The 25,128-nt window shown below is 43.9% G+C and overlaps 1 protein-coding gene across 2 annotated transcripts in view; it reads right to left on the bottom strand.

Moving 5' to 3' along the window:
* The window catches only part of GRM1 (glutamate metabotropic receptor 1), a 382,716-nt gene that overhangs the window by 41,086 nt on the left and 316,502 nt on the right, over window positions 1–25,128 (bottom strand). For both annotated transcript variants that reach the window (XM_071218698.1, XM_058307603.1), the window contains exon 6: window positions 9,963–10,089. In XM_071218698.1, the coding sequence (XP_071074799.1) occupies window positions 9,963–10,089 (127 nt within the window). The remainder of the gene's footprint in view (window positions 1–9,962; window positions 10,090–25,128) is intronic.

Raw genomic sequence — 25,128 nt, 5'->3', positions numbered from 1 at the left:
CTCCCGCAAACGCCAGAAGCCGGGGCGTTTCCCTGGAGCCTCCTACTGGAGCGCAGTGCTGCTAACATCTCAGTTTAGGACTCCGGGTCCCCAGGACTGCGACACAATAAATCTCTGTTGTTTTAAACACCCTAGTGTACGGTACGTTATGACAACAGCCCTAAAAATCTCAGACGCAAGCCTAAAGTGACAAAGGTGAACCCATAGAAGCAACCCTTTCTCCCACCCGCATTACAAATGGGTACCACTCTTGGTTCTACACTTTCAGGGGAAAAATTAAGAAAAGGAAGGTAAACGCTATCTCTAGTGAGGGGTTAAATGATGATAATGTAATAGTAAGAAATAAACTAATGAAATGTTTATTTTTTTAGTTGCCACTGTCCACAAGCAAGACCAAATCAAAGATGAGTATTTTTTGGTCAATGGAATGTTTTAAACATACATCTAATTTAATTTTGTAGAAGAATCAGCTCTCCACTATTGGTCCCATAACTCCGTCTTACTCACATTGCAGCCTACCCCATTAGTTGGTGACTGATCTGTAGATGGCATCTGAGGGCCCTGGAGTTACAACCTCTAAGGGTCACACAAGGAGAACACAATCTCCCTCGCCCAGGTCTTTACGGGGAAACCAGCTTCATTCCTCAAGACCTGGCTTATCCTTCCCCTCTAAATGGAGAATAAAGAGTCCGTTTGCGTTCAGAGTGGGAGAGAAATTGTCAGGCGCTGGAGACAGCCCCTTCACAGGAGTTTATGTTTGGTCTGGGCCAGGATTTCCAAAATTGTGTGGAAACACCTATTTCCATACATTTAGGAAAGTAGTCACTGCTCTGCAGCCATGTCAACAGGTCACCATTCTGGTTTTAAACCTGTTCCCTCATCAGCAGAGCTTGGTGGGGACGTGCCTTTAGAAGCTGGCCTTGCACTGCCTGCCCTGGCAGCTGACCGGCCAGTTGGGGACAGATGTTCTTTGATCAGTGAGTCTCAGCTGGTGTCCACTTTCTGCTGATGCAGCAGCCATCAACCTCAAGCACCACGCTTTCCAAACACCCCGTCTGAGACTGGCCACATTCTCTCAGAGATCCCTCACCTCCCATCAAAGACTCCCTGTAGGGAGCGCAGTGAACGCAGCTTTGGTTTTTAATCGCGGGTGCTTAGTCTCACCATCCTTTCACATTTCTAGAGATTCCACCAAGGAGATATTGAAGTCCCCTCCCCAGTGGGTAGGCATTTCGGGGTCCCTCCTGGGCCCCCCAGATTCCACCAGCGCGACCACATTTGCCAGTCTGGATCCAGTTCCAAGCTCTGGTGGGTTGGACCGAGCTCTCGCTGCCGAATTTGTTTGGTTGTCCTGGGACCCGTGCACATGCAGGTCTTTGTATAATGTGATTAAACTTAGATCTTTGTGTAATTAGGCCACTATCTTGGTATTCGGTAATCTGACCTTTACCATTGGGCGGTTATTTATACATAGGCCTTTCCTGAGGGCATCGGATCTTTTGCTTTAGGTATCTACAGTTTGGTAAATATTGCTTCCAGTAATGTGTTGATGGGGACATTAACTGTTGCTTCCTCTGCTTTGGCTGTTGTTTGTGTACAAGGTCTTGCTCTGCATGTCTGTTTTGTTTAGAATTCTTTTTTTGTTGGATGTGTTCAGGAGGCATCTACTAGATCAGATGGAGACCTAGGCCTGGGAAGTCTCCAATCCAAGCTGCTCGGAGGCGAACGTTGGAGATCATTCGACTGGTGACAAAAGTGAATGGTGAAACTTGGACTCAGGTCCCCCAAGAAAACCTTTACAGGGTACTTGCTCTCTCGTCAATTTGTGCAAGATCACACTGTTTGGTCCATATTCTGGGGCCAAGCACTGTTGCATCATTGTGCAATGTTTCCCTATATATTTCCTATACAATGTTCATAAACACACATTCCTGATGCACTGAAGTAGCCTCTCTCTAAAGTGTCTATACCAAAACCTTAACCTCATCCTACAAGAACTTCTGCTTCCTAGTAAAGTCAGATTTTAGTCCTAACTCCTCATTGCTTTGATTTTTTTAAAAAAAGATTTTATTTATTTATTTTTAATTTATTTCTCTCCCTCTCCCCCACCCTGTTGTCTGCTTTCTGTGTCCATTTGCTGTGTGTCTTCCTCAGTGTGCTTGGATTCTTGTTGGTGGCACCTTGAATCTGTGTCTCTTTTTGTTGTGTCATCTTGCTGCATCAGCTCTCTGTGTGTGCAGAGCCACACCTGGGCGGGCTGCGCTTTTTTCTGTGTGGAGTAGCTCTCCTTATGGGGCACACTCCTTGCATGTGGGGCTCCCCTATGCGGGGGACACCCCTGTGTGGCATGGCACTCCTTGCAGACATCAGCGCTGTGCATGGGCCAGCTCACCACACGGGTCAGGAGGCCCTGGGTTTGAACCCTGGACCTCCCATGTGGTAGGCGGATGCTCTATCAGTTGAGCCAAATCCACTTCCCTCATTGCTTCGATAAATGACCATATATGTAGTATCAATCTATCCATCTATCATCTATCTAGAGAGTTGGAAATACAATATGAGGGACTTTTGGTAACAAAATCAATAAATATTTATTAGGAGCTCTAGAAAAATTAGGAGATAAAATGCCAAATAGTCAATAGTTAGCTCCTTTAGTTGGCATACTGAATCTACAAAATAACATTTAAAATTCGATATAGTCTCTCTTGAGACTTTGTAACCTTCTGAAAGCTACTCTTTTTGCATTTTTCCCTTATTCTGTGTAGCTTTAGCACACTTTATAAAATGAACTCCCTTTTCCTCAGTTTTCACTGGAGAAGATCACATTGTAAAATTATTAGAACACAAATCAGATCCATAGAAGTTGAATTAAAAACCCTGGTCTAGAGCCAAGTTAAGAGCTATAATTAATGACTTTCCTGAACTTCAAGGATACAGGCAAAATATCCACTACCGAATTCAGGACTTTTTAAGATACTTATTGTCCTGTGCCACATATTTGTACCAATTAATTAAATTAATTATTAGCCTCTCAAATGGAGGGAAATGTTTAAGAACAATGGGATAGGAAAGAGAAGATTTAAATAGCATAGCTGTGTAAAATATAAAAAATGGAAGTTGAAACTACATTCTATAAGGTGATTTTAGGAACCTTCCTTTAAGGTAAGAGAGAATAAAGATTCAAAATTTTAAACTAAACAAAGATGAAATACAGACTTTAGGAATTTTAAACATTTCTGAGGTAGACCCAATAGCTGACAAAAGATGGATCATATTTTCTCTTTCTGTAATTGGGTTCAAACCAGAATTGGGGGATTCCATCAGAAAAAAAGTGAAGTTGCCAATTTAGAAAATGACTGGTATATGACTAGATACTTTTGGGTAACTTTAAAAGGTAACTAAGCTAGAAATCAATATAATTATGACTCCTTAGGTAAATAACTAGAAGGGCCTCTAATCTCTATGTTTGGGGAGCCTTTAGGTAAGAAACTTGTAGATGCTACAAGCAGAAGGGTCATTTATTAATTAATTAATTTATTTATTTTCATCAGTGTGGCATATTCATTGCATTTGTTGAATACATTTTGGAGCACTGCTACACAACATAGAATATAGTTTACATTGTAGTTTATACTCTCTCCCAGTCCATTCAGTGGGTTATGGCAGGATATATAAGGTCCTGCATCTGTCCCTGCAATATCATTCAGGACAACTCCAAGTCCTGAAAATGCTCCCACATCACATCTATTCCTCCCTCTCCCTGCCCTCAGCAACTCCTGTGGTCACTGTCTCCACATCAATGATACAGTTTCTTCCATTGCTAGAGTCACAATAGTTCTATCGTAAGTCCAGTAAGTCGACTCTAATCCATATTTAATTCCTCCATCCTGTGGACCCTGGGATGATGAGGTCCACTCCACCTCTAAATTGAGAAGGGGCTTAGATCCCACATGGCTGATGGATGGAATTCTGCTTGCAGTTGTAGACTCTCTTGGTTTCCAGGTGTGGTAGTTGACCATCCTCACATCCCTGTTATAGAAGGGTCATTTAAAGAGCCAATGTCCTGCATTGGTGAAGCAAAGAACCTGCCCAGTGGCTCAACTCCATGGCACTGGTCCCAAGAATTCCATGTGGCTCTTGTGCTGACACAGGTGCACTTACATCAATCGTTAATCTCATCACTAATGGAACATCCCACACCTGGGTTTAATAAAACCTCTCAAATAGTGAACATTTCTAGCAATCTTATGTCCCAAAATATAACTGGCACTTTGAGATTATTACTGGAAGAATGCTCCTGGGTTCTCTGTGACACAACACCTGCAAATTTAATAGGTAGTTTCTAATTCCAGACAAGATATACTGAAGTTCCTGCACATGATCAAATTATAGTTGCTCTAGACATAAGGAATACTGCCCTAAGCATAGCTCAAAAAATGGCCAATGAAATAGTTATAGTCCCAGAATCACCATGGATAAAACACGGCAGAAATAGGAAAATTGATTGAAACAGAGCACAAAAGCATATGGGTCACCATAGGACCTAGAATCATATAGCTTTCTTTTTGTATAAAAATCAAAGTGCTCCACCATGCTCTGGTTGAACTAATTCAGCAATACGGCCCCTATCCATGGACCAGTGCCCCTTGTGATCGGCAGCCTCTAAGATGGCCCCAAGCGGTCCCACCCCTGGTTTCCAAGCTTAGACGATCTTCTCCCCTGAGTGTGCGCAGGACCTCCGACTTCTACCCAGTGGAATGTAGCAAAGTGGAATGTAGCAAAATCACTTCTGTGATTAGGTCACATGAAATAATGACTTCTGTTTTGCTCGCAGGCCCCTGCGGACCCTGATGGAGCCAGCTGCCCTGTTGCTAAGGTGCACATGGCCAGAACCATGGCAGCAGGCAGCAGAAAACCGAGGCCCTCGGTGCAGCAGCTCCCGAGCAGCGGTACCCTCCAGCAGCCACGTGCATGACCACGCCTCAGGCTGGACCCTGTCCCCAGCCCTGTGAGGCGCCAAGGCAGAGGGCCCAGCTGAACTGTGCCCAGAATTCTGAACCACAGGAAGAACTTGGATAAATAAATGTGTGTTGTTGTAAGCTGCTGAGTTTGGGGCTAATATGTTACACAGCAACAGATAACTAATTTACCCATTAAGGCCAGCCCTTTAATTCAGTAGCCCTGCTACATCAGCTCCTTGCCTAAAGGCAACTGCTAAACTAAATTAGTCAAAACCCCTTCAGAGCTTGAACTCGTTCTTTAAGTCTAATGTAATAAATCCTATTTACTAACAGAAACCGCCCTGTATTTTCTGGTGGTTAAGGAACTAACTGAATTCCCACACAGTGGTCACAATGCAGCGGCTGTCCCACCCTCACCCGATGAAGGAGAGCGTCAGGATTGTGTTCCTGTCAGTCGAAGAAGCGCCCCTGCCCAGGGCAGAATTTAACTTCTGACTTAATACTGTTTTCTTATGTGGCTTATACTAAATGTAAAGAGATAAAATACTAGGCTTAATAGACACTAAGTAGTACAGTAAGTCTTGTAAAATCCAATACTTTACCACTCTCTAAATTTTCTAATAGCTGAACTATGGCCTTCTCTCTGCCATATCAAATTACTAAATTAAAGAGTAGATATATGAAATAATAAATGGTATGCTTTCAGAATAGTGCACTTATTTGATGTGCTATAGAAGCAAAAATCTTTTTAAAATGTCCCCAGGCAGTTTTAAAAAATAAACAATAATATTAATTACCTGATGTCTTGATAGTACCTAAAGTAATTGCCGTGATAAAGGTTGAAACTCACAGTAAGGAGGTACTTTGGATACTATAAAAAAATGCTTAAGAAATATCACAGAAATATTTTAGAGCTCATCATGCTCGACTGCTCCAACTACAAGTTCTTATGCAAGGGTTTCATGTACCATGACAACAATAGAACATGTCCTTGTAGAAGTTCAAGGGTTCAGTTATAAAACATCTGTCCATACACATGCTGAAAAGAAACACCAGAAAGAATGTGTTGAAAGATCTGTGAGGATAATGCTTGGCAACACCAGAATATCTCACAGCACCAATAAGATATCTAGCGGGCCCTGGATAACATTACCCATGAAATGACTCATTCCAATAGGGAGAGACTTGGTGCAAAATTAAACAATGGTGGGAAAACTTTTCCAGGACAGCAGAAGACATGGCCAGCCATGCCTCATTTGTAATTACATTAATCTGGAAACATTGCACATGTGCAGTATGGATGACCACAATTCCACAGGAACTCTTCGAGCACTTCCAAGTGGATTTTATACAGTTCCCCTCCTCTATGGTTTAGGAATATGTGCTAGTTTAAATATGGGTTTATTTTCTGGATGGGAGGAAGCATTTCCCTGTTGCAAAGCCATGGTTCCCTTGGGGGCTAAAATACAATTTGATTTTGTATTTCTCAGCCAGACTTTCCAAATTATCGATCCATTGAAATGGGTGCATTTTTAATTGGAGCAGTTATTTGTGAATTTAAACCATGCCAGGCTCTCATCCAGGGATAAATGAAAGGAACCTTAGTATCACGAAGGCTACAGCCACCAGCGATTCCAAGCTGAGGCTCTGCAGAGAGCTTCCCAAAGCAGAAGGCTCATGGAAACTGCCCGATGACTAAAGGACCTTGGAGCAATCTGATGGCCAATGAGAGAGATGGCTTCCGTGCAAAACCATGGCAAGCAGATTCTTACATATATTACTCTCCTTTGTATGCGTTTCTTATCCAAACTTTTCTTCTTTACTGATGTAAATTTCCACTGATAGCAACCTATATCTGGCCTATTCTTTAACTTGCACCTTACTAGTAATAATAACTTACCCGAGCCTACGCTTTGCTAGAGACCATCATCACTTTAACTCAATAAATCAGTTATATCAAGCTATCGCTGGTAGAAGGAACACAAAGGTATATTACATGGATTTCTCCACTAATGATATTCTTTGTATATGCAGATAGTCCATGAGGGCTGATACTTGAAAGGATTCCAAAGCCTCCACAGAACATACTCATGTTATGTTTCATTTAAAGGCAGAAGGTGGAAGACAGTAAGAAGAGTGAGGTCAGCATGGAGGAGCCGAGAGAGGTCCTGGGCCAGCTCCCTAGAGCTCGTTTGTGCATAGCTCGGTTGCACAGAATGAACTACCAAGACGTGTGCCCGAAGACTGGGTCTGAGCCAGCTCAGAGCAGAGGTTCCCAGGGGGCTCCTTTGGGTCCCTCAGGTCAGGTGGCCACGACAGGTCGTGTGGTCCGTTATGGCAGGGAAATCTGTTAGTAAACCAAGTGACGTGGTTGTCACCAGGGGAGTGTGAACTTCACACAGCACATCCTAAATCCCACTGCCCTCAGCATGGCAGACGTGCGGGCACCCCACAGGCTGTCCCAGAGCTGCCCGAACCCTGCCTGCACAGCACGCTCCACGCAGATGCCGAACACGTCCTTGCTCTGGAAGGAGGGGCCGAGGGAGCCTGGCATGGCCCCCACAGTGCTGGAAACGATTCCCTACAACTCCACTGCGATGGCTGCATCTCTTGCGAAGAGCCTAAGCTCTTTTTCCCACGTGGCAACCAGGCTCTCCAATTCCAAGAACAAGGTTATTTTTCCATAAGAGTATTAGTTGTACTCACAATGGAAGATCTTCAGGGAAGAATGTACATGACACTGAGTTTCTTTATTCCAAAATGTTAGGTGTTTTTAAAAGGAGTTATAGTGTTTTAATCATGTTATGTAGTGGGACAGAAGTTCATTTTCATGCAGGAGATCAGCCCTAATTAAAGTGAATGCAGAGCAGGGTGAATGATGCATTGACAAAAGTTTGGGGAAGCCCAGAAAAGGGTAGACAATAGAAAACCTCTGGTATCTCAGAGCCAGGACTTCTGCTTTCTCCGAGCAGCCTGAGGAAGAGCTCAGTTTTGTGTGCGAGCCTCCTCCTAGGTCAGCTGGGCTCTAGGGCAGTAGTGGAGCGGAGCAACTGTTAAGCCACCCTAGTTTTCAAACGCGATGGAGATCTGAGCAACCTGCTTACTCAAGAAAAAGGTGTCCAAGAGGACCACGTGCTGCGAAGGGGGATAAAGAAGGCACGGACAACAGGGAGGCTCGAGCCCTAAAGGAACCGGGGGGAGCTTTCCCAAGCCCGCCCGCCGCTTGCAGCCGTTGCACAGCTGGCCCTGTGAGCGGGGCCGCCAGCCCTGGATTCTCCCGTGGTTTCTCTGTTAACTGGGCTGACCTTGATGAGCTTGGGGGAGTCCCTCCTCCTATCAGATTCTCAGAATTTAACAAGCATTTACTGAGCATCAATGATGTATAAGGCACCTGAGCCGTATTTCTCAACTGGTGGACAGGAATTCAGTGCTTCGGAATCTGTGGGTCTCTTTTCAGGCACATAAAAGTCAGGGACTCACTTTTCAGCTGGAGAATAAGAAGATGAATGTGATACAATTTGAACCTTGAGAAATATTCTGATCCTATTTCCTTCTCTTTAAGAATGGCCTTTGAACTAGGTGATTTCTGAAAACTTTCTGATTCTCATTTTGGTTGATTTTTTCCATAACAGATCTAACATTTACAGGGTATTCACAATGAACATAATTTTATTTATGTGACAGGGCTCTACATATCCAGCCATCTTCGATGTTCTTTAAATAAGCCATGCAATTTCTGTGTTTCGTGTTGTTAATGTTGCTGGGAAACAAGCAAGGCTAACAGCAATCAGGAAGGGATGCCCGCTGTTTTTCCACAGCACTCAGGAAGGCATGGGATCAGGAGCCTGTAACAGAACTTGGATCTGCCTCCAAACGGTGGCCTGGCCACCTGCACGAAGCCGCGCCTCCCCGGGCTCCGCTCCCTGAGAGGAGGGTTTGGGCTGTTCTGCCGACGAAGTCCCTACAGCTCTTTAAATCTGTGAACGTGCTGGACATCTCTCAGGCGTGAGCTTGTGTCAGGGTCCATGAAAAACAGAATTCCTACATATGACCCTGGTCCTGAGAAAGACCTGTGCTCCTGGGATCAGTCTGAGTCCACAGACTCCACAGGGGTCAGATCCCGCACTTGGCTGTTACCCTTGGACTGCGCCGCAGCTGGCCTCCGCCACGCCCTGGGAAAGGCTCCTAACTTCTCTCAGTTTCCAGGCTCGCCTCTCCACACTCCACCAGGGGCATCTTTCTGAGACGCGGCTTCCACGATGTGCTTCACCCCAAAGTCCTCCGTGGCTCTCCTGTGCTGATGGCCAACGTCGAAACACTGGCGCGAGCAAGCAGAACCCTTGCCAGCCTCTGCAGGGACGTTCCTGGCCTCAGTTTATGGACAGTCCTCTCCCTGGTCCCTGACCCCACCCATCAACCCCAACACCTGGCCCTTGGCTGCCCCAAAAGCATCATAAACTTTCTTGTTTCTATTTTCCGTCTGCACTTGGTTTTATCTCCTGGCTTGCCTAACAAATATAGCACTTTATAAGTGTCTCTATTACACTAATACACTTTTAAAATTATATTCTCCACATGTTTCTTCCCTGATCAGTTTTAAGCAAAGTAAAACCAGCCTGGTTTCCCTTACCTCTACTCTTTTGGGGTTCACAATAGTGCCTCAGACATTGCACATGCTCAAGAAATGGGTGCAGATACAGACTCAGGTGGCTGGGAACACTTTCAAACACAACTTTTAAAAAGACAGACAGAAAACAACTCTCTGAGAGAATGTGCCATCATGCGTGGATTCCCTGTCACTTGGTTTGAGTGACTTCCCCCCACATGGTTGGTGGGTGCCTTGGAGGAGGCTGGGCTTGCTCTCTGACCTGAGAGCCACAGCCCAACACTGAGAACAAACCTGGAGAAGGATGCGCACTAACAGCTCACATCTTACGACCACGCGCCCAGGAGCCATGGGGCCATGGCCTGGACGAGGGTGGCCCGGCTGGCAGCGCCTACCTGTGAGGTCGGCATTGGGCCACCATCCCAGGTCGCAAGCTTTGCAGGTGAACTCATCTTGCACGTACTCGTTCTCCTTGCAGGCCGTGCAGATCCAGCAGCAGCTCACTTCCCCTTTCCGTATGACCTGTAACAGAGGGAAAGTGCATGTCTTAGAGATGGCTCTCCCACCAAGACCTGCACGGCAGATCAAGACTTGTTTACATACTATGATTGAAAAAAAAACTTTGAAAACACTGTATATGCTGGAAAACTTTAGGAAGATGGGTTGGAATATATTTGTTTTTCTCAGAGTTCAGATGTGAATATCAGTTCCTTCCATGCTAGGTTTAGAGGCTTTTCAAAAACAATTTCTTTTAAAAAGTGAAATGACTATATAATTTTAGCAGAGTTAAAAAGTGAAGCAGTTTAATTTTATCCTTTTTTTATATTTATATTCATTAATTACCCCAGTAATGGAAAAAATATGCATTTTCTTCTCTGAAAGAGGAAATAACATTTAGTTACAAAATTACTATGCATTAAGCCCTATTAATTAATAAAAACTGGAGAATTACTAATTTTGGTAAGTATGAGCCTGAATTATAGAATTCAATTTAAGAGCAATTTTACATATATAAAAGGAAAATGATGGCTAAGAAAGTGAAGCCAATAACTGACCCTATCTGACTTGCTCCAGTGAATTCAAAAGATCACATCAATTGTTGGAAAAATTATTAGTCCAAAATTACTGAGAAGGAGCTTATCAGCTGAGCAGTTTAAAATTTCCTATTTTCAATTTATTTAGCAATTTATTAAGAAATAAAAAACACCACTACACTTGTATATAATGTGAGTTATTTAAAGTAAGTTTCTTAGACTGTACAATTTTCTAAATTTTCTAAAATTTTAGTTACCTTATGGTTTACATTATGGTTTACATTTTAGCTTACAGACTTTTATACATTTTTGGTATAATTTAACATGGCCTGTACCCGTCATTGAACAATCTTGCAGAATACTTCCAATGCCCCCCAGTTACCCTGCTTCCATCTATTCTATTCCTCTCTCCCCCTTCCCTCGGGGCCCACAGTGACAATCAAGTTTCACTGCTTGAAGGACCGGATTCACAGATACTTGCAACAATGTTGAGGGCTTCACACACTAGACTGTCCTCCCCCATTGGGAGTCACCCATTCTCTTGAGAGAAACAATTCCCTCTGTTTCAGAACATCAGACTTCCCCAGGATGTGGGTACACCTTCCTACCATTGTATGGGTCTCTACCCAATGATATAACACACTATGACAAGATGAGCACTCACACACTCCCTAGAAGTCTGCCCTGTGTCAGATGTCCCCCCTCCTTAAGCACCTTAAAGAGGCAATCCTTCCTTATAATATTTCCTAAAGAGTTATCTCAACAATATAATTTCAACCGCATACCCTACAATCTCCCATGTCCAACTGTTCCCCCAGCCCTCCCAACAATTTCTTGGGCCATCTCAACCATCCTCCCAACCCTAGCCCCCCTCAAGCCTGCAAAGCCCCACCCAAAGGTATCCCTATGCCCCCATCTTATCCTTTCCCTGTAAAAATATTTACCTCTACTTTATCATACATATCACCCATGTAGGTGTCAGCCCACAACCTTCCTCTCCCCACCAATTTCCTGTAAGCCTATCATCCAGTGTCAAGTCCTCTGAGACAGCTTGGTTTGCTTATTTCATATCAGAGAGGTCATGTAGTATTTGTCCTTGGTGTGCCTGGCTTACTTCACTCAACATAAAGTCCTCAAGATTCATCCATGTTATCCCATGTGTTTGTACTGTATTTCTTCTTATAGCTGAGTAGTATTCCATTGTATGTATATGCCACATTTTGTTTATCCACTCAACTGTTGATGGGCATTTGGATTGATTCCACCTTTTGGCAATAGTGAATAATGGAACCATGTTTGATTGCTAAGTTTCAATATCTGTATATCAGCTGCATCAAATACAACATGAAAACATAAAAAGATTGTTGCTGGGGAAGGAAGTAAAAGGGTTCATGTTGGATACATGGGAGTCCCCTTATATTGTATATGTGACTTTACTGTGATCTAAAACTTTTTTGAAGACAAAATTAAAAATTAGAAAAAAAGAAAAGAAAGGATGTAGACACTAAGAAAGAAATGAAAGAAGTGCCTTGCCACTGTATATACAGGGTAACACCTATTACAGTGATGAAAGGCAAAATGTCAAAAACAAAGTTTCATGATATTTTTCATTTTTTAATGCCTCAATTTATTTTGACTTAATTTTTTCTAAATTAGTATGCATTCTATCTCTAATCTTTAAACCTATCACTACTATTTTATTTTCCTTTTAATTGGATTTGGCAATATATTAGGCTTCATTTTTGAAGAATTTTTGGACCACAGAGGGGTTCAACTATGGCAGGGGAGGAGCATTGCTGTGGGGTGTCATTGATGGGGGATGCATGGTTGGGAGGGAGTTCTCCAGGGTATGTATATAGGAGACATAAAAATGTTCAGGTATATGTTGGGTGTTTTCATAGCAGTTACAGTTACAAATGACAACTGAGGGAGTGCTGAGTTCCTAGCCAGGGGAGCTCTGTTGCATTCTCCAATGGAACAGCAATAATCCCCCAAGTGCAAGAGCAAAGACCACTGAAGAAGGATGGTCCAATAATGAGCCCTTGGTACTGATGACTATGCTTATGAACCTGTGTGCCTGAAATGTGAACTAGGCCTAGAGCATCAGGGTGCTGAAGAGTTACCTCCTGAGAGCCTCCATGTTGCTCAAATGTGGCCACTCTCTAAGCCATTCTCAGCATGTAAATGCATTACCTTCCCCCCAGCATGGGACCTGACTCCTGGGGATGAGCCTTCCTGGCACCAAGGGATTACTACCAAGCACCAACTGGTGAGGCAACTAGAAAAAGACCTTGAATAAAAGGGGAAATGGTAGAGACAAATGAGTTTATATGGCTAAGAGTCTTCAAAAAATAGTCAGGAGGTTCATCAGAGGGGTCATGTTTATGCACGCCTCAGCAGGATCCCAGAAACAGCCAAAGTAGATACAAGCCCAGGTACTGGTGCTCCTGAGGGCTTCGGAGACACACAGGTTCTACAATCATGGCAGTTGGCTCTGCTTTGTCAGTGGACCCTACTTTGGAATTTGTGTTCCTGAGTGTGATGGAGTTGGACTCAGATGTGACCTTTCTACACATGCCTCTTCTTTCACTTTTACTGAACCTGTGGTTGGCACTGGGGTTAGTGTATACCCAGGAGGCTTCAGTCTCTGGACTGGCCATGTGCCAGCTGCACTCTGAGCCTCAGCAGAGTTGCAACTCCTACTGTCCGGTTTGTTGGACTTACACAGATCAGCTAACAGGGTGGTGAAGATGGTCAACCTCCAACCAGGGAACCAAGAGTGCCTACAACTCCAAGCAGGAGAATCACATCCATCAAACATGTGGGATCTAAGTCCCATCTTGATACAGAAGTGGAGTGGACATCACCATCCCAGGGTCCACAGGATGGAGGAATAAAATATGGATTAGAGTGAACTTATTGGTATTCTACTACAGAAATATTGTGACTAGTAATGGAAGAAACTGTACCATTGATGTGGAGAAAGTGGCCACAGTAGTTGCTGAGGGCAGGGAGAGGGAAGAAGAGATGAGATTTGGGGGCATTTTCGGGAGTTGGAGTTGTCCTGAACAATACTGCAGGGACAGATGTTGGACATTATATATCTTGCCATAACCCACTGAATGGACTGGGGGAGAGTGTACACTACAATGTAAACTATAATTCATGCAGTGCAGCAGTGCTCCAAAATGTTTTCACCAAATTCGATGAATGTGCCACAATGATGAAAGAGGTTGTTGATGTGGGAGGAGTGGGGGATGGGATGTGGGGTATGTGGGAACCTCTTATATATTCTTTAATGTAACATTTTTTTGTGATCTATGTATCTTTTTTAAAAAAAGACAATTTGGTAAAAATTAAAATTAAAAAAGCAGAAACAGAAACAAAACAAAATGAACAAACAAAAAAATAAAGTAAGTTTTTTGTAACACATAATTAGGTCTTGCTTTTATATCCAGTCTGATAATTTCTGCTGATATAGAAGAGTTTAGTACATTTACATTTAATGTAATTATCATTATGTTTTGGTTTAAATTTATCATATTGTCAATTTTTAAAATCTTTCCTATTTTCCTTTATCCCTCTTTTCTTGAGTTCTTTTAGATTAAGCAAGGTTTTTTAGTATTCCATTCTATCTCTAATAAAGGCTTGTTAGCTAAACTTTTTGTTTGATTTGTTTTAGCAGTGGCCACAAGGTTGACAACATGCACCATTAACTTATCACAGTCTACATTCAAATAATGTATTTCTTCATGTATAATGTAAGAACCCTACAATAGTAATCTCTCATTTCCCCTCCAATCTTTGTACTATTGTTTAAATACATTTAATCAAATATATTTTGTAATCCCCCATAATGCACTGTTATGGTTTTTGCTTTAAACATCCCTTTTAAAATAATTTAAATAAATTTTTAAAATAAGAAAATGTTATTATATTTTATCTTTACTCACATATTTACAACTTGTGGTACTCTTTACTCTTTGTATAGACTCAAACTTCTGCCTGAAGTTTTTTTTTTTAGACATTTATAATAATGCTGGTCTTAGAATTACTACAACTCTAGACTTTTCTTTTGGTTGAAAAGGCTATATTTTGTCTTCCTTTTGAAAACTACTTTCACTTAGTATGGAAGTTTAGTTTGACAGTTTCTTCACCCTTCAGCACTTTAAAGATGTTATTTCTATGCTGCCTTGCATAGAATTTGTAAGGAGTAGGCTGTAATTCTGATTTTTAAAAAATATAACAGGACTTTTTTTCTATGGTTGGTATTAATATTTTTCTTTTTATCATTTTTTTTTTAGTAAATTATGATGACATGTTTATCTCCCTTGGAATTCATTGAGATTCTTAGACCTGAATTTATATTTTTCATTATATTTGAAATTTTTTCAGCCATTGTTGCATCAAGTATTTTTTCCTGAACTGTGTGTGTCTCTCTCTCTCCTCTCTTTTTTTTTTTTTTTTTTTATAATTTTTTTTATTTTTTATTGACTTTGTAATAATATTACATTAAAAATATATATGTGAGGTCCCATTCAACCCCACCCCCCCACCCCCCCTCTCCCCTCCCCCAACAACACTCGTTCCCATCATCATGACACATCCATTGGATTTGGTAAGTACATCTTTGGGCACCTCTGCACCTCATATACATTGGTTCACATCATGGCCCATACTCTCCTCTATTCCATCATGTAGGCCCTGTGAGGATTTACAATGTCCGGTGATTACCTCTGAAGCACCATCCAGGGCAGCTCCATGTCCCGAAGACGCCTCCACCTCTCATCTCTTCCTGCCTTTCCCCATACCCTTTGTCCATTATGTCCACTTTTCCCAATCCAATGCCACCTCTTCTATGTGGACACTGGATTGGTTGTGTCCATTGCACCTTTATGTCAAGAGGAGGCTCAGATTCCACCTGGATGCTGGATGCAATCCTCCCATTTTCAGTTGTAATCACTCTAGGCTCCATGGTGTGGTGGTTGTCCTTCTTCACCTCCATCTTAGCTGAGTGTGGTAAGTCCAATAAATCAGATTGTAGGTGCTGGAGTCTGTTGAGGCTCAGGATCTAGCTATCACATTGTCAGTCCAGAGATTCAAATCCCCTAAATATATCTTAAACCCCAACATTAACTGCACCTCCAGCACATTAGCATGAAAGTCTTATGAAGGGAGATCCCATCTGAGTCCAGATTCATCACACATAAACACCATTTCCAAAGAGGGGCCATCTGCCTTGGTAGTTAACCCCATCGGCCATGACCATAACTCCCATGGGTCTCTTTAGCCCTCAAAGGAACCAATATCTGGGGGTTGTATCTGCTTTATCTGTCTCTCTGACTCTGCTCAGTTGTGCATGTCTCTCCTCTCTTTATGGGCTGCAATTTTCTTAGGATACACCTATTGGTATTACTCTGCAGGTCTCTCACACTTTATCAATTTCTTTTAAGCTTTTGTTCTCTGAGTGCCTTATTTGGCTAATTTCTATTTTTGTGTCTTAGGGCTCACCGATCTTTACTTTTATAATGTCTAAGAGGCTGCTAATTCTGTTCATTCAAATATTAATTTTAGAAATTTTATTTTTTATCCTCAAAGTTCCATTTTGTACTTTCTTCCTATTTTCTATTTGTATTCACATTATATTTATGTTCATTTGAAATCCTGTAGTGTATTATATTTGTAGTAGGTTATGTATCACTTTGTCATATATCTAAACATTTTTGACCTATGTTGGACATTGTGTACAATAAAGTGTAGAGAGATGATTTTTTTAAAAATTATTTAAGGTGTTTAGGACTTTGTTCTCACAGACTAAGTTACTTGTTTACCACTTTGTTCCTTTGGAGGCTTGTTTTTAATATTTTTTAGGACGAGAATAGAATAGCTTTTACTTTAAAAATAGTTTAGCCTCATTTTGTTAAAGTGCGACGCTTTTGGGGTCAACAAGATCTTTCCTTTTGGCTGGTGGAAACTGGGACAGTCCCTGGCCCTCTGTGATCTCTGGGCATGGTTTGGCTTCCACCTCCCCAGAAACTGCTTTGTACCTGGCCTCAGAATTCCACCCTCCTCCTGTGCATATTAGAGCTCACTCGAGGATTCAAGGCAACTCCTATGCCAAGTTCTGGAACGCGTTTTCTGCAGAGGCCCTTACTCTCCCTTACTAAGCCCTGAAAATTCTATCTACCTCTTCCCCAGACTCTAACTTCTGTCTTCCCAACTTAATGATATTGCCAAGCTATTTGTATTTTTTCTTACTGAGCCACAGTGAGGTAGCTGCCTCCAGAAAGAAAGCCAAGGTGATTTTAGGGTTCAACTTGCTTTCTTCCCTTCTAGGATCAAATTCCTGTACTGTCTTCCCAAAATGCATTAATGCAGTTGTTATCTCTATTTTGTCAAGGTTTCTAGTTGTTTACAGAAGAAAGCTGAATCTGGACCCTGGTACTTCCTCAGGGCTAGAGCACAACTTTCTCCCTATCATATTAAAAATGATCAACTATTCTAATACATGAAGTCAGAAATTAAATAGCAAATATTGCCATATTTAAAAATCATTCAAATTTTAGCCTTCATGAGAATAAAACTATCTTCTTTCAGATTAGGTTGAATTTCATACTGCTAATTTAGAATTATACAAAAAGATCAAATGAAAGAATATTTTCAGAAACTGTAAAAGGTTTTCTTTTTCTTCTTTCACTTTCAAATAACTTTAGAAAGTAGAATCAAATTAAGAATTTTTGAAGAAAAAAAAATCATACTTGTCCCTGAAAAGGCATGGGAACTTTGCATTCCAAACAATAATCTTCCTAAGTCATAGGAGAAAACCTGAATTAAGTGGATGCCACTTTTTAATTAGGATGAGCTCTACAATAGGACCACAAAGCGCCGCGGCTGGGCGGCACTCTTTGTCGATGTCACGTTCGTGAATTTGCTGACTTGCGAGGCTTCTTCTGTAATCCTAAAATCAATGCTCACAGCACTTTCGCAGTCATTTTGCAGACAGGAGCAGAATGGCGAAAACCCTGAGTCACCTGACGCACCCTCTCCCACTGAGGGACAAGGCGACTCCCTGCCCTCTCATTTCAGCTCTCATGCTCTTTTTACGGTATACTTAGAAACATTTTTCACACTTTTGGTCTTCTCACTGATGACTATACTGTTTAAAACGGTCCCCAAGTGTGGTGCTGGATGCTGATCTGTGCGGCTGGACTGTGCCTTTCAGAGAAAGTACACGTTCTAGATCAGCTTGGTTCAGCAGTGCTGATGGCCATGAACTCAGTGATGATGAACCAGCAATAAATACTAAAAAACGGTCTTCAAACAGAAAAGCAAATGAAACAAGGCTACGTGCTGAGTGGTTGATGAAATGTGGCCAGAGCGCCACAGGAAACTAACGCTGCATTTCCCCTTGGGGTCGTAGCTCAGTATTGCTGATTCTGTGTTCACAGCACAAGACTACAACTACCGCGAATGAGGCCCAACTGTATACATCTCTTCAAACGTTTTCTCTTTTTCTCCCCTTGTAAAGTTACTACTACTCGTTAGACAGATTCAAAGGATATTCATGTTAAACATGTTATGCAGGTGGTTGGTGGAGATACATCCTGTATGAAGCTGGCACATGGAAAGTACTTAAAATTAGCTTTAACGACTGACGGAATAAATGAATGGCAAGTGATCAGCTAATACCTTTAATGCAGAATGAAAAACGGTGGTGCTAAAATGGAGTTACTTTTTATCGTTCCTCCTCTATGCAGCGACCGCCGGGGGCATGGGCCTGTCTTCTGTCTTCTCAGCCTCCCTCCGGACTGAGGCTTTGTTACGGCATCCGTCAGGGTTCTCCAGACAATCACAGGCAGTGGACATAGATGCAATCATGGGGTTGCCAAGCCCAAGAGCCAGAGGCTGGGAATTCTGGAAAGAGCGACCCACGGTGAAGTCCTGGGTGAAATCCATTAGGAGGCCAGCAGGGTGGAGGAGAAGGGGTCGTCTTGAAACAGAATTTCTCCTCTCGGGAAGCTCCTGCCCTTCGGGTGTCCCGCTGACCGTGGCGGGTCAGCTCCTCCACTTGCAGCCACCCGACGGCAGATGCCAATCCCATCCATGAAACGCCTTCACCACAACACCTGGTTCACGTGGGGCCAGACAGTCGGCACCAGAGCCTGTCACCTGGATGCCTGGTCACCGTCACGGCCACCTTCCCCGAGGCCACAAGCGTTTCCAGGCTCTTCTCACTCCGGGGAACACACTCCCGGCGCGCGGCCATCAGGGTGGCCCTCACGGGAAGGCTCCTGCTGCCCCGCCGGGCTCCAGAGCACGGTGGCCAAGGTCTGGCAAGTACAGAGACCATGGCAGGCGCAGAAAGGAGGGCTGAACTGAACCTTGTCCAGAGTCTGATCAGGCCCCTGGGGAGCTTTGGTGCCTCCCAACTGCAAAGTCACTGAAATACGAGCTTTGACCTAGTTAAAAAAGCTCCTCTCCTTTACTCATTTTCAGACAGAAAAGAAATCTCTAAAGAATAGGACAACGATCCATGTATTCACCACCCACCTTCGGCAATGTAAGTCTTTGGCTATGTCCTCCTCTGCTTCCCTCTCTCCCACATCTAGTTTTCCCTGAAAACATGAGCTCCTGCACTTGCTGTCAGCATCTCACGAGTCTGCTGAGCAAGGCGTGAGCCCTCGGTGCCACCCCTGCTCGCGGACTCCCAAATGCCCACACAACTCGGTGTCGATTGTTTGGTTTGGTTTCTGGAGGGAGATTTTTTGTAGAGGAGACATCAGCCCATCTACAGAACTAACTTCCAGAAGAGACACAGGCGTTTCTGGGCTGGGCCCTTCTAAACCTTGTCTTATTTGGAGTTCTCTAAGAACTAAAACACAGCGCTCTGTTACCACAAGTCAGCTTTTTCCTCTCGTTGTTTCACACACAGGTGACAGACATGTTTCATCCAAATACGGTTTGGTTAATCCCCAGGTGTATTGTCTCTAATTTACGTTCTACCCTTCCAAAAGTCACAACTGCTTTTGATTATTTTTCATATGTCATCATAATAGATACTTCCTTTGCATGCAGAATTCACTCAGAAAGTGAATAAAGCATTGTTTGATTTTTGTCAAAGTGAAATGCTTTCTGTGTCAGCTCTGAGTCACGGTGAAATTTTGGTATTCCACTCGCGCTGCCCCGAGGGATGAAGGCTGAGTTAGGCCGGGCCTGCTGGGCAGGGAGGGGACGCCGGCGCCACCGCCCCAGCCGCTCGCTGCAGGAGCCTTGTACTAGTTACTCATTACAAAGTCAGGTTCCACAGAACCTGGGAATTTTTTTCATTCAGGTTTTGTTTAGAGAAAGCCTGAAAGAAATCACGCAGCTTCAGGAGAGTATAACGGAGGAAAGGAAACTGGATAAAAGAAATAGCTGAAGTCCTCTTCAGCGGAGAGGGCCGGTGGGCGCAGCGGGAGAGGAGAGCGGCCTGCGCTGGGCATGGCCACAGGAACAGCCTTGGTGGGCGGCCGTCCCCACAGCGCCCGCAGCCTGAGGGCCGAGGAGAGGGCCGAGGAGTGGACTCCCAGTTTGTGCGAGGACCCGGGAAGGCGCCTAGTGTGTCCTTCTCTGCCGCCGCAGACGGGCGCCATTCCTGCAACAATGTGCAGAAAGGAACAACAAGAGGAGGAGGGAAGAGTTCAGAGGGAATGAAAGAGCAGCCTGAGGAGAACCGTGCGGGACACAGGCGGGGCCGGGTGACACGACCTCAAGCAGGGAAGCGGATGGAAAGGGTGTGGGCAGGAAGCCACACGAGGAACAGACCCAGCCGTGTGCGGGCCCTGCAGGACCCCAGCGCCCGCCCCACCCCACGCTACTCACGGCTCCCGTGGACCCAGCACCCGCCCCACCCCACGCCTACCCACGGCTCCCCCCGACCTGTCCTGTACCCCCCGCCTGAGCCCCTCGCGTGCTCTCTGCGGATGTGGACAGCCTTGGGGGGCAAATGCCCTACGGACCCTGAGCAATCCCCGCGGGTCAGGCTCCTCCCTGGAAACGACCGCTGGACAAGAGCCAGATTTCACTCGGACTTGGCGTGGGGCCAGGACATGGGGCGAAGTCCACGAAGACGTGGCCCCGAACCTGTGGAGCATCTGCTGGAAGGAGGCGAAGCGCTCTCAGAGAGCACACCCGCACCCACAGCTCACACTCGCTCGTCCACACTCGTGCACTCAACCTCTCACCCACACGCTAACACACAAGCCCACGCACCGCTCTGCTCACTCACTCACCCATGCACTCGCTCAGCTGTTCACTCAGGCATGTGCTCGCTCACTCACTCACATGCTCACTCACTCAGCTCACCATTCACTCATTCCCTTATTTGCTCAGTCTCTCGTCGCTCACTTGCTCACTCATGCACTGATTTGTTCATTCGCTCACTCACCTGCTCGCTCACTCATTTGCTCACTCCGTCTCTCACTCACTCGCTCACTCATTTGCTCACTCCATCTCTCACATGCTTGCTCTTGCACTCATTTGTTAACTTTCTCATCCACTCATTTGGTCACTTGCTTTGCTCTCCCACTCACTAATTCCCTCCTTCATTTGTGCCTTCACTCATTCACGTCCTCACTCACTCCCCTTTCACTCACTCATTCTCTCACTCATTTGCTCACTTATTCACATATCCATTCACTCATTCATTCATTCACTCAATCATCCCTTCACTCATTCATTAATTCATTTATTCTAGGTGCCTATAGTGGGTCAGGTGCTATGTGAGGCACACAGACAGCACCCCTGCCCTTGGGGGACCTTCACCCTAGATCAGGACTTTGGAGAAAACTAAGGTGAGAAATGAGTAGCGAGTAGGACAGGGGCAGGGGAGGCTTGGGGAGCTCACCCTACTGATGTGGGCTGTGTGTGGGGGGCTGTTCATCTCTTCGTAGATAACCTAAGCGGTCTGTGTCCTGACCTGTGGGTGTGGGGCAGTGAGAGGCTGCAGCCCTGCCCTGGTGACCATGGCGACAACTCCAGTCCCAGGAAACACTTTATCAATGCAAACTCCATAAACTTTAAATATTCGGGGAAAATGCAAACCAAATGTACTAAAAGCTTATCTAGATTGTATGAAGTCCATGCTAAAAGCTTACCTAGGCTGTGGAAGATATATGCTAATTCAAGTCTGCTGAGCACTGAAACTAAGAACGATCTGTCCCTTCCTCTGTATAAAAGGAACTCAAAGATCTTGTTCGGGGCTCGGGTTTGAAATAGAAAGCTCCCGAGTCCAGCCGGCTGTCGATTAATCATTTTTTCCTTCTCAAAATCATTCCTGAGTCCTGGCCTTCTATAAGCAAATAATTGAACCTGTCTCGACTTCAGCACCAGCACTATGTGACCTTGAGAGAGAGGGCACCCCCAATGCTGCCCTAGGCCCCCAGTGCTGTGCCCAGGAGAGGGTACTCGTTCATCTTTTCGCAGTGGCCATAGGATTCCACTGGCCATGGACAACTTGAATGGGAAGTTTTCTTTGTTTCACAAAGAGGGGAAGCTCAGGTGACTGAGATACTTATGGGTGGTGATGCTACTGTTAATTTTCTTAGCTACAGGAAAGATGCTCTTGTGATTACAAAGGATTGTCCTTATTCTTGGAAAATGGATACTGAGATATCAAAGAGTGAAATTTCATATTTGTTCCATACTTTCAGGCAAAAATTAGATGTGGGAGAGAGGGAAGCAGAGGAGAACACAGTAAAAAGACTTACACTGCTGAATGTAGGTGGTGAATATATGAATTGTTGTCCTATTCTTTAAAGATTTCTTTTCTGTTTGAAAATGAGAGTTAAGGATAAGAGTCTTTATTAACAAGGTCAAAGACATGAGAAAATAAGGAGAAAGGTGAACAAGAAGAAAAGTACTCATTAAAAATGTTGAAAAGGTTCAAAGATAAGTTAGCAAAAGGAAATGAATAAACAGAAGAACATCCCATAATGCTACCGGTAGTGGCCCCAGTGGTGAAAGCCCATGTCACGATGTGTATCAGGCGGTCGTCAGAGAGTGGGAGTGTTTGCATAAAGGGATAATTTACTTGAGGCATCTTTCATCCTAAAACAACTCTCTTGCAACCAAATTCAAGCAAAATTCTTGCTAAAACTGGCATGGAAGGAAAAAAACATATCTGAGCAATTTTGAAAACACGCAATGCACCGAAAAAGAATGAATCTAATTCATTCAAAAAAGAGGTATAAAAACTCAGCCACCCCACTCTCACAGCCAAACTCAGCGTGTAGATGTGATGCATTCCCCCCAGCGTGGGACATGACACCCGGGGATGAGCCTCCCTGGCACCGAGGGATCACTACCACATACCAGCTGAAGAAGCAACTAGAAAATGACCTTGAATTAAAGATTCAATGCGGAACAGCAGAATATACCTGTCTACATATAATGACATGACTTTGGGAAACTGTTTGACCTAATGTAAGGGGGAAATGGAAAGGAGAAATGAGATTATAAGGCTGTGAGTCTCTAAAAAAGAGTCTGGAGGTTGTCAGAAGGAATACCCCTATGTACAACTGAACAGAGTCTAAGAGACAGATAAGGTAGATACAACCCCAGGTATTGGTTCTTTTGAAGGATAAAGAGACCCACGGGTTCTATGGTCATGGCAGAAGGGGTTCACTGCCATGACAGATAGCCCTTCTTTGGAGCTGGTGTTTCTGCGTGATGGAATTGGACTCAGAGGGGATCTCTTTTCACAAGACTTGCATGCTACTTTATTGGAATTGTAGTCGGTGCTGGGTTTAAGATATATGTAGGGGATTTGAATCTCTGGACTGATAATATGACACCCAGGCCCAGAGCCTCAACAGACTTCAGCTCCTACACTTTGATTTATTGGACTTACTCCACTCAGCTAACATGGAGTTGAAGAAGGTCAACCACCACAACATGGAGCCTAGAGTGTCTACAACTGGAAGCGGGAGGAGTGCATCCAGTACCCATATGGAATCTAAGCCCTCACTTGACATAGATGTGCAATGGACACAACCAATCCAATGTCCACAGAGAAAATGTGGAAAGGGTGCGGGAACGGTAGCCATGGTGGCTGCTGGGTGTGGGGAACGGGAGGAAGAGATGAGATGTGGAGGCGTTTTCGGGACGTGGAGTTGTCCTGGATAGTGCTTCACGGACAATTACGGGACATTATAGATCCCCCCAGGGCCCACTGGATGGAACGTGAGAGAGTCTGGGCTATGATGTGGACCATTGACTATGGGGTGCAGTGATGCTCAGAGATGAACTTACCAGGTGCAATGGATGTGTCATGATGATGGGAGAGAGTGTTGCTGTGGGGGGAGTGGGGGGCGGGGGCGGTGGGGTTGAATGGGACCTCATATTTTTCATAATGTAATTAAAAAAAAATAAATAATTAAAAAAAAAAAAAAAAAACCTCAGCCACCATGACATACTTTGAGCTCTGGACTTGTGGCAATTGCAGATGGACAGCCTCAGGCTGAAGGAGCAGTCCTGCATGATCGAAAAGGGGACCTTGAGGAAAATCAGCAGACCAGCCACTCAGACTCAGCCTAGAGCAGGGAGCAGGAGGGAGGCATCTACATCCTCTTCCCAGTCCTGTTTTCCTGTCCTTTCAGAAGCCTAGACATGAAAGGGGCACTATCTCATTAGCTGGCATGTCTAACCAGGAAAGGGTGCTATAGCCTATCTTTGGCCACTTTCTATCTTGAAAAATGTACAGTTTCCACCATTGCAAACAAAACAGAACAAAAGCACACTTCAGCATTCATCCAGCCTGTTCCACCTAAGGCAATATTTCATATTCTATCACAGCATTGAAGTTATGTTTTCCTCCCTCCAGGGTATTAAATTTTGGTATTTGCAGGTATGTTACAACCTGGAGTAGGAACATTATGATGTGCCCATATTCTCTTCTCAACTTTGCTACTGGACCCAAGACACATCAATTTCCTGCAGCTTTTTCTGGTTAAAGCACCAGGAAGAATTGGCAGCAAATAGTAGAAATGTGTGAGTGTTCTATCATATACGTTCTATAATCAAATTTGTCCTCACCATGTTCCTTTTTTTATCACTAAGAAGGCAGGGCAGCCTACTCAATGGGAAGAGATCTTCAGAAACCACGTATCTGATAAAGGACTGATCTCCATATTATATAAAGAAATCATACAAAACAGTGACAAAATGACAAGCAACTTCAAAATAAATGGGCAGAAGAATTGAACAGACATTTTTCTGAAATACAAATACGAATGGCCAAAAGATGCATTAAAAAAGATGTTCAACATCACTATTAGGGAAAGGCAGATCAAACTGCAACGAGATATTATCTCACACCATACAGAATGTCCATTACTAAAAAAACAAACAAAAACCAAAAAATACAAGTGCTGGAGAGGATGTGGAGAATTGGGAACAATTGGCACTGTAAAATTGGAGCAGCCTCTGTGGAAGACAGTTTAGAACTTCCTCAAGAAGCTAAATATAGAGCTGTTACATAATCCAGCAA

Source organism: Dasypus novemcinctus, chromosome 11 (genome assembly GCF_030445035.2).
Source record: "Dasypus novemcinctus isolate mDasNov1 chromosome 11, mDasNov1.1.hap2, whole genome shotgun sequence".
Classification (NCBI taxonomy): domain Eukaryota; kingdom Metazoa; phylum Chordata; class Mammalia; order Cingulata; family Dasypodidae; genus Dasypus; species Dasypus novemcinctus.
The sequence above is the reverse complement of the archived record's forward strand: the minus strand, read 5'-3'. Positions and strand labels throughout refer to the sequence as shown.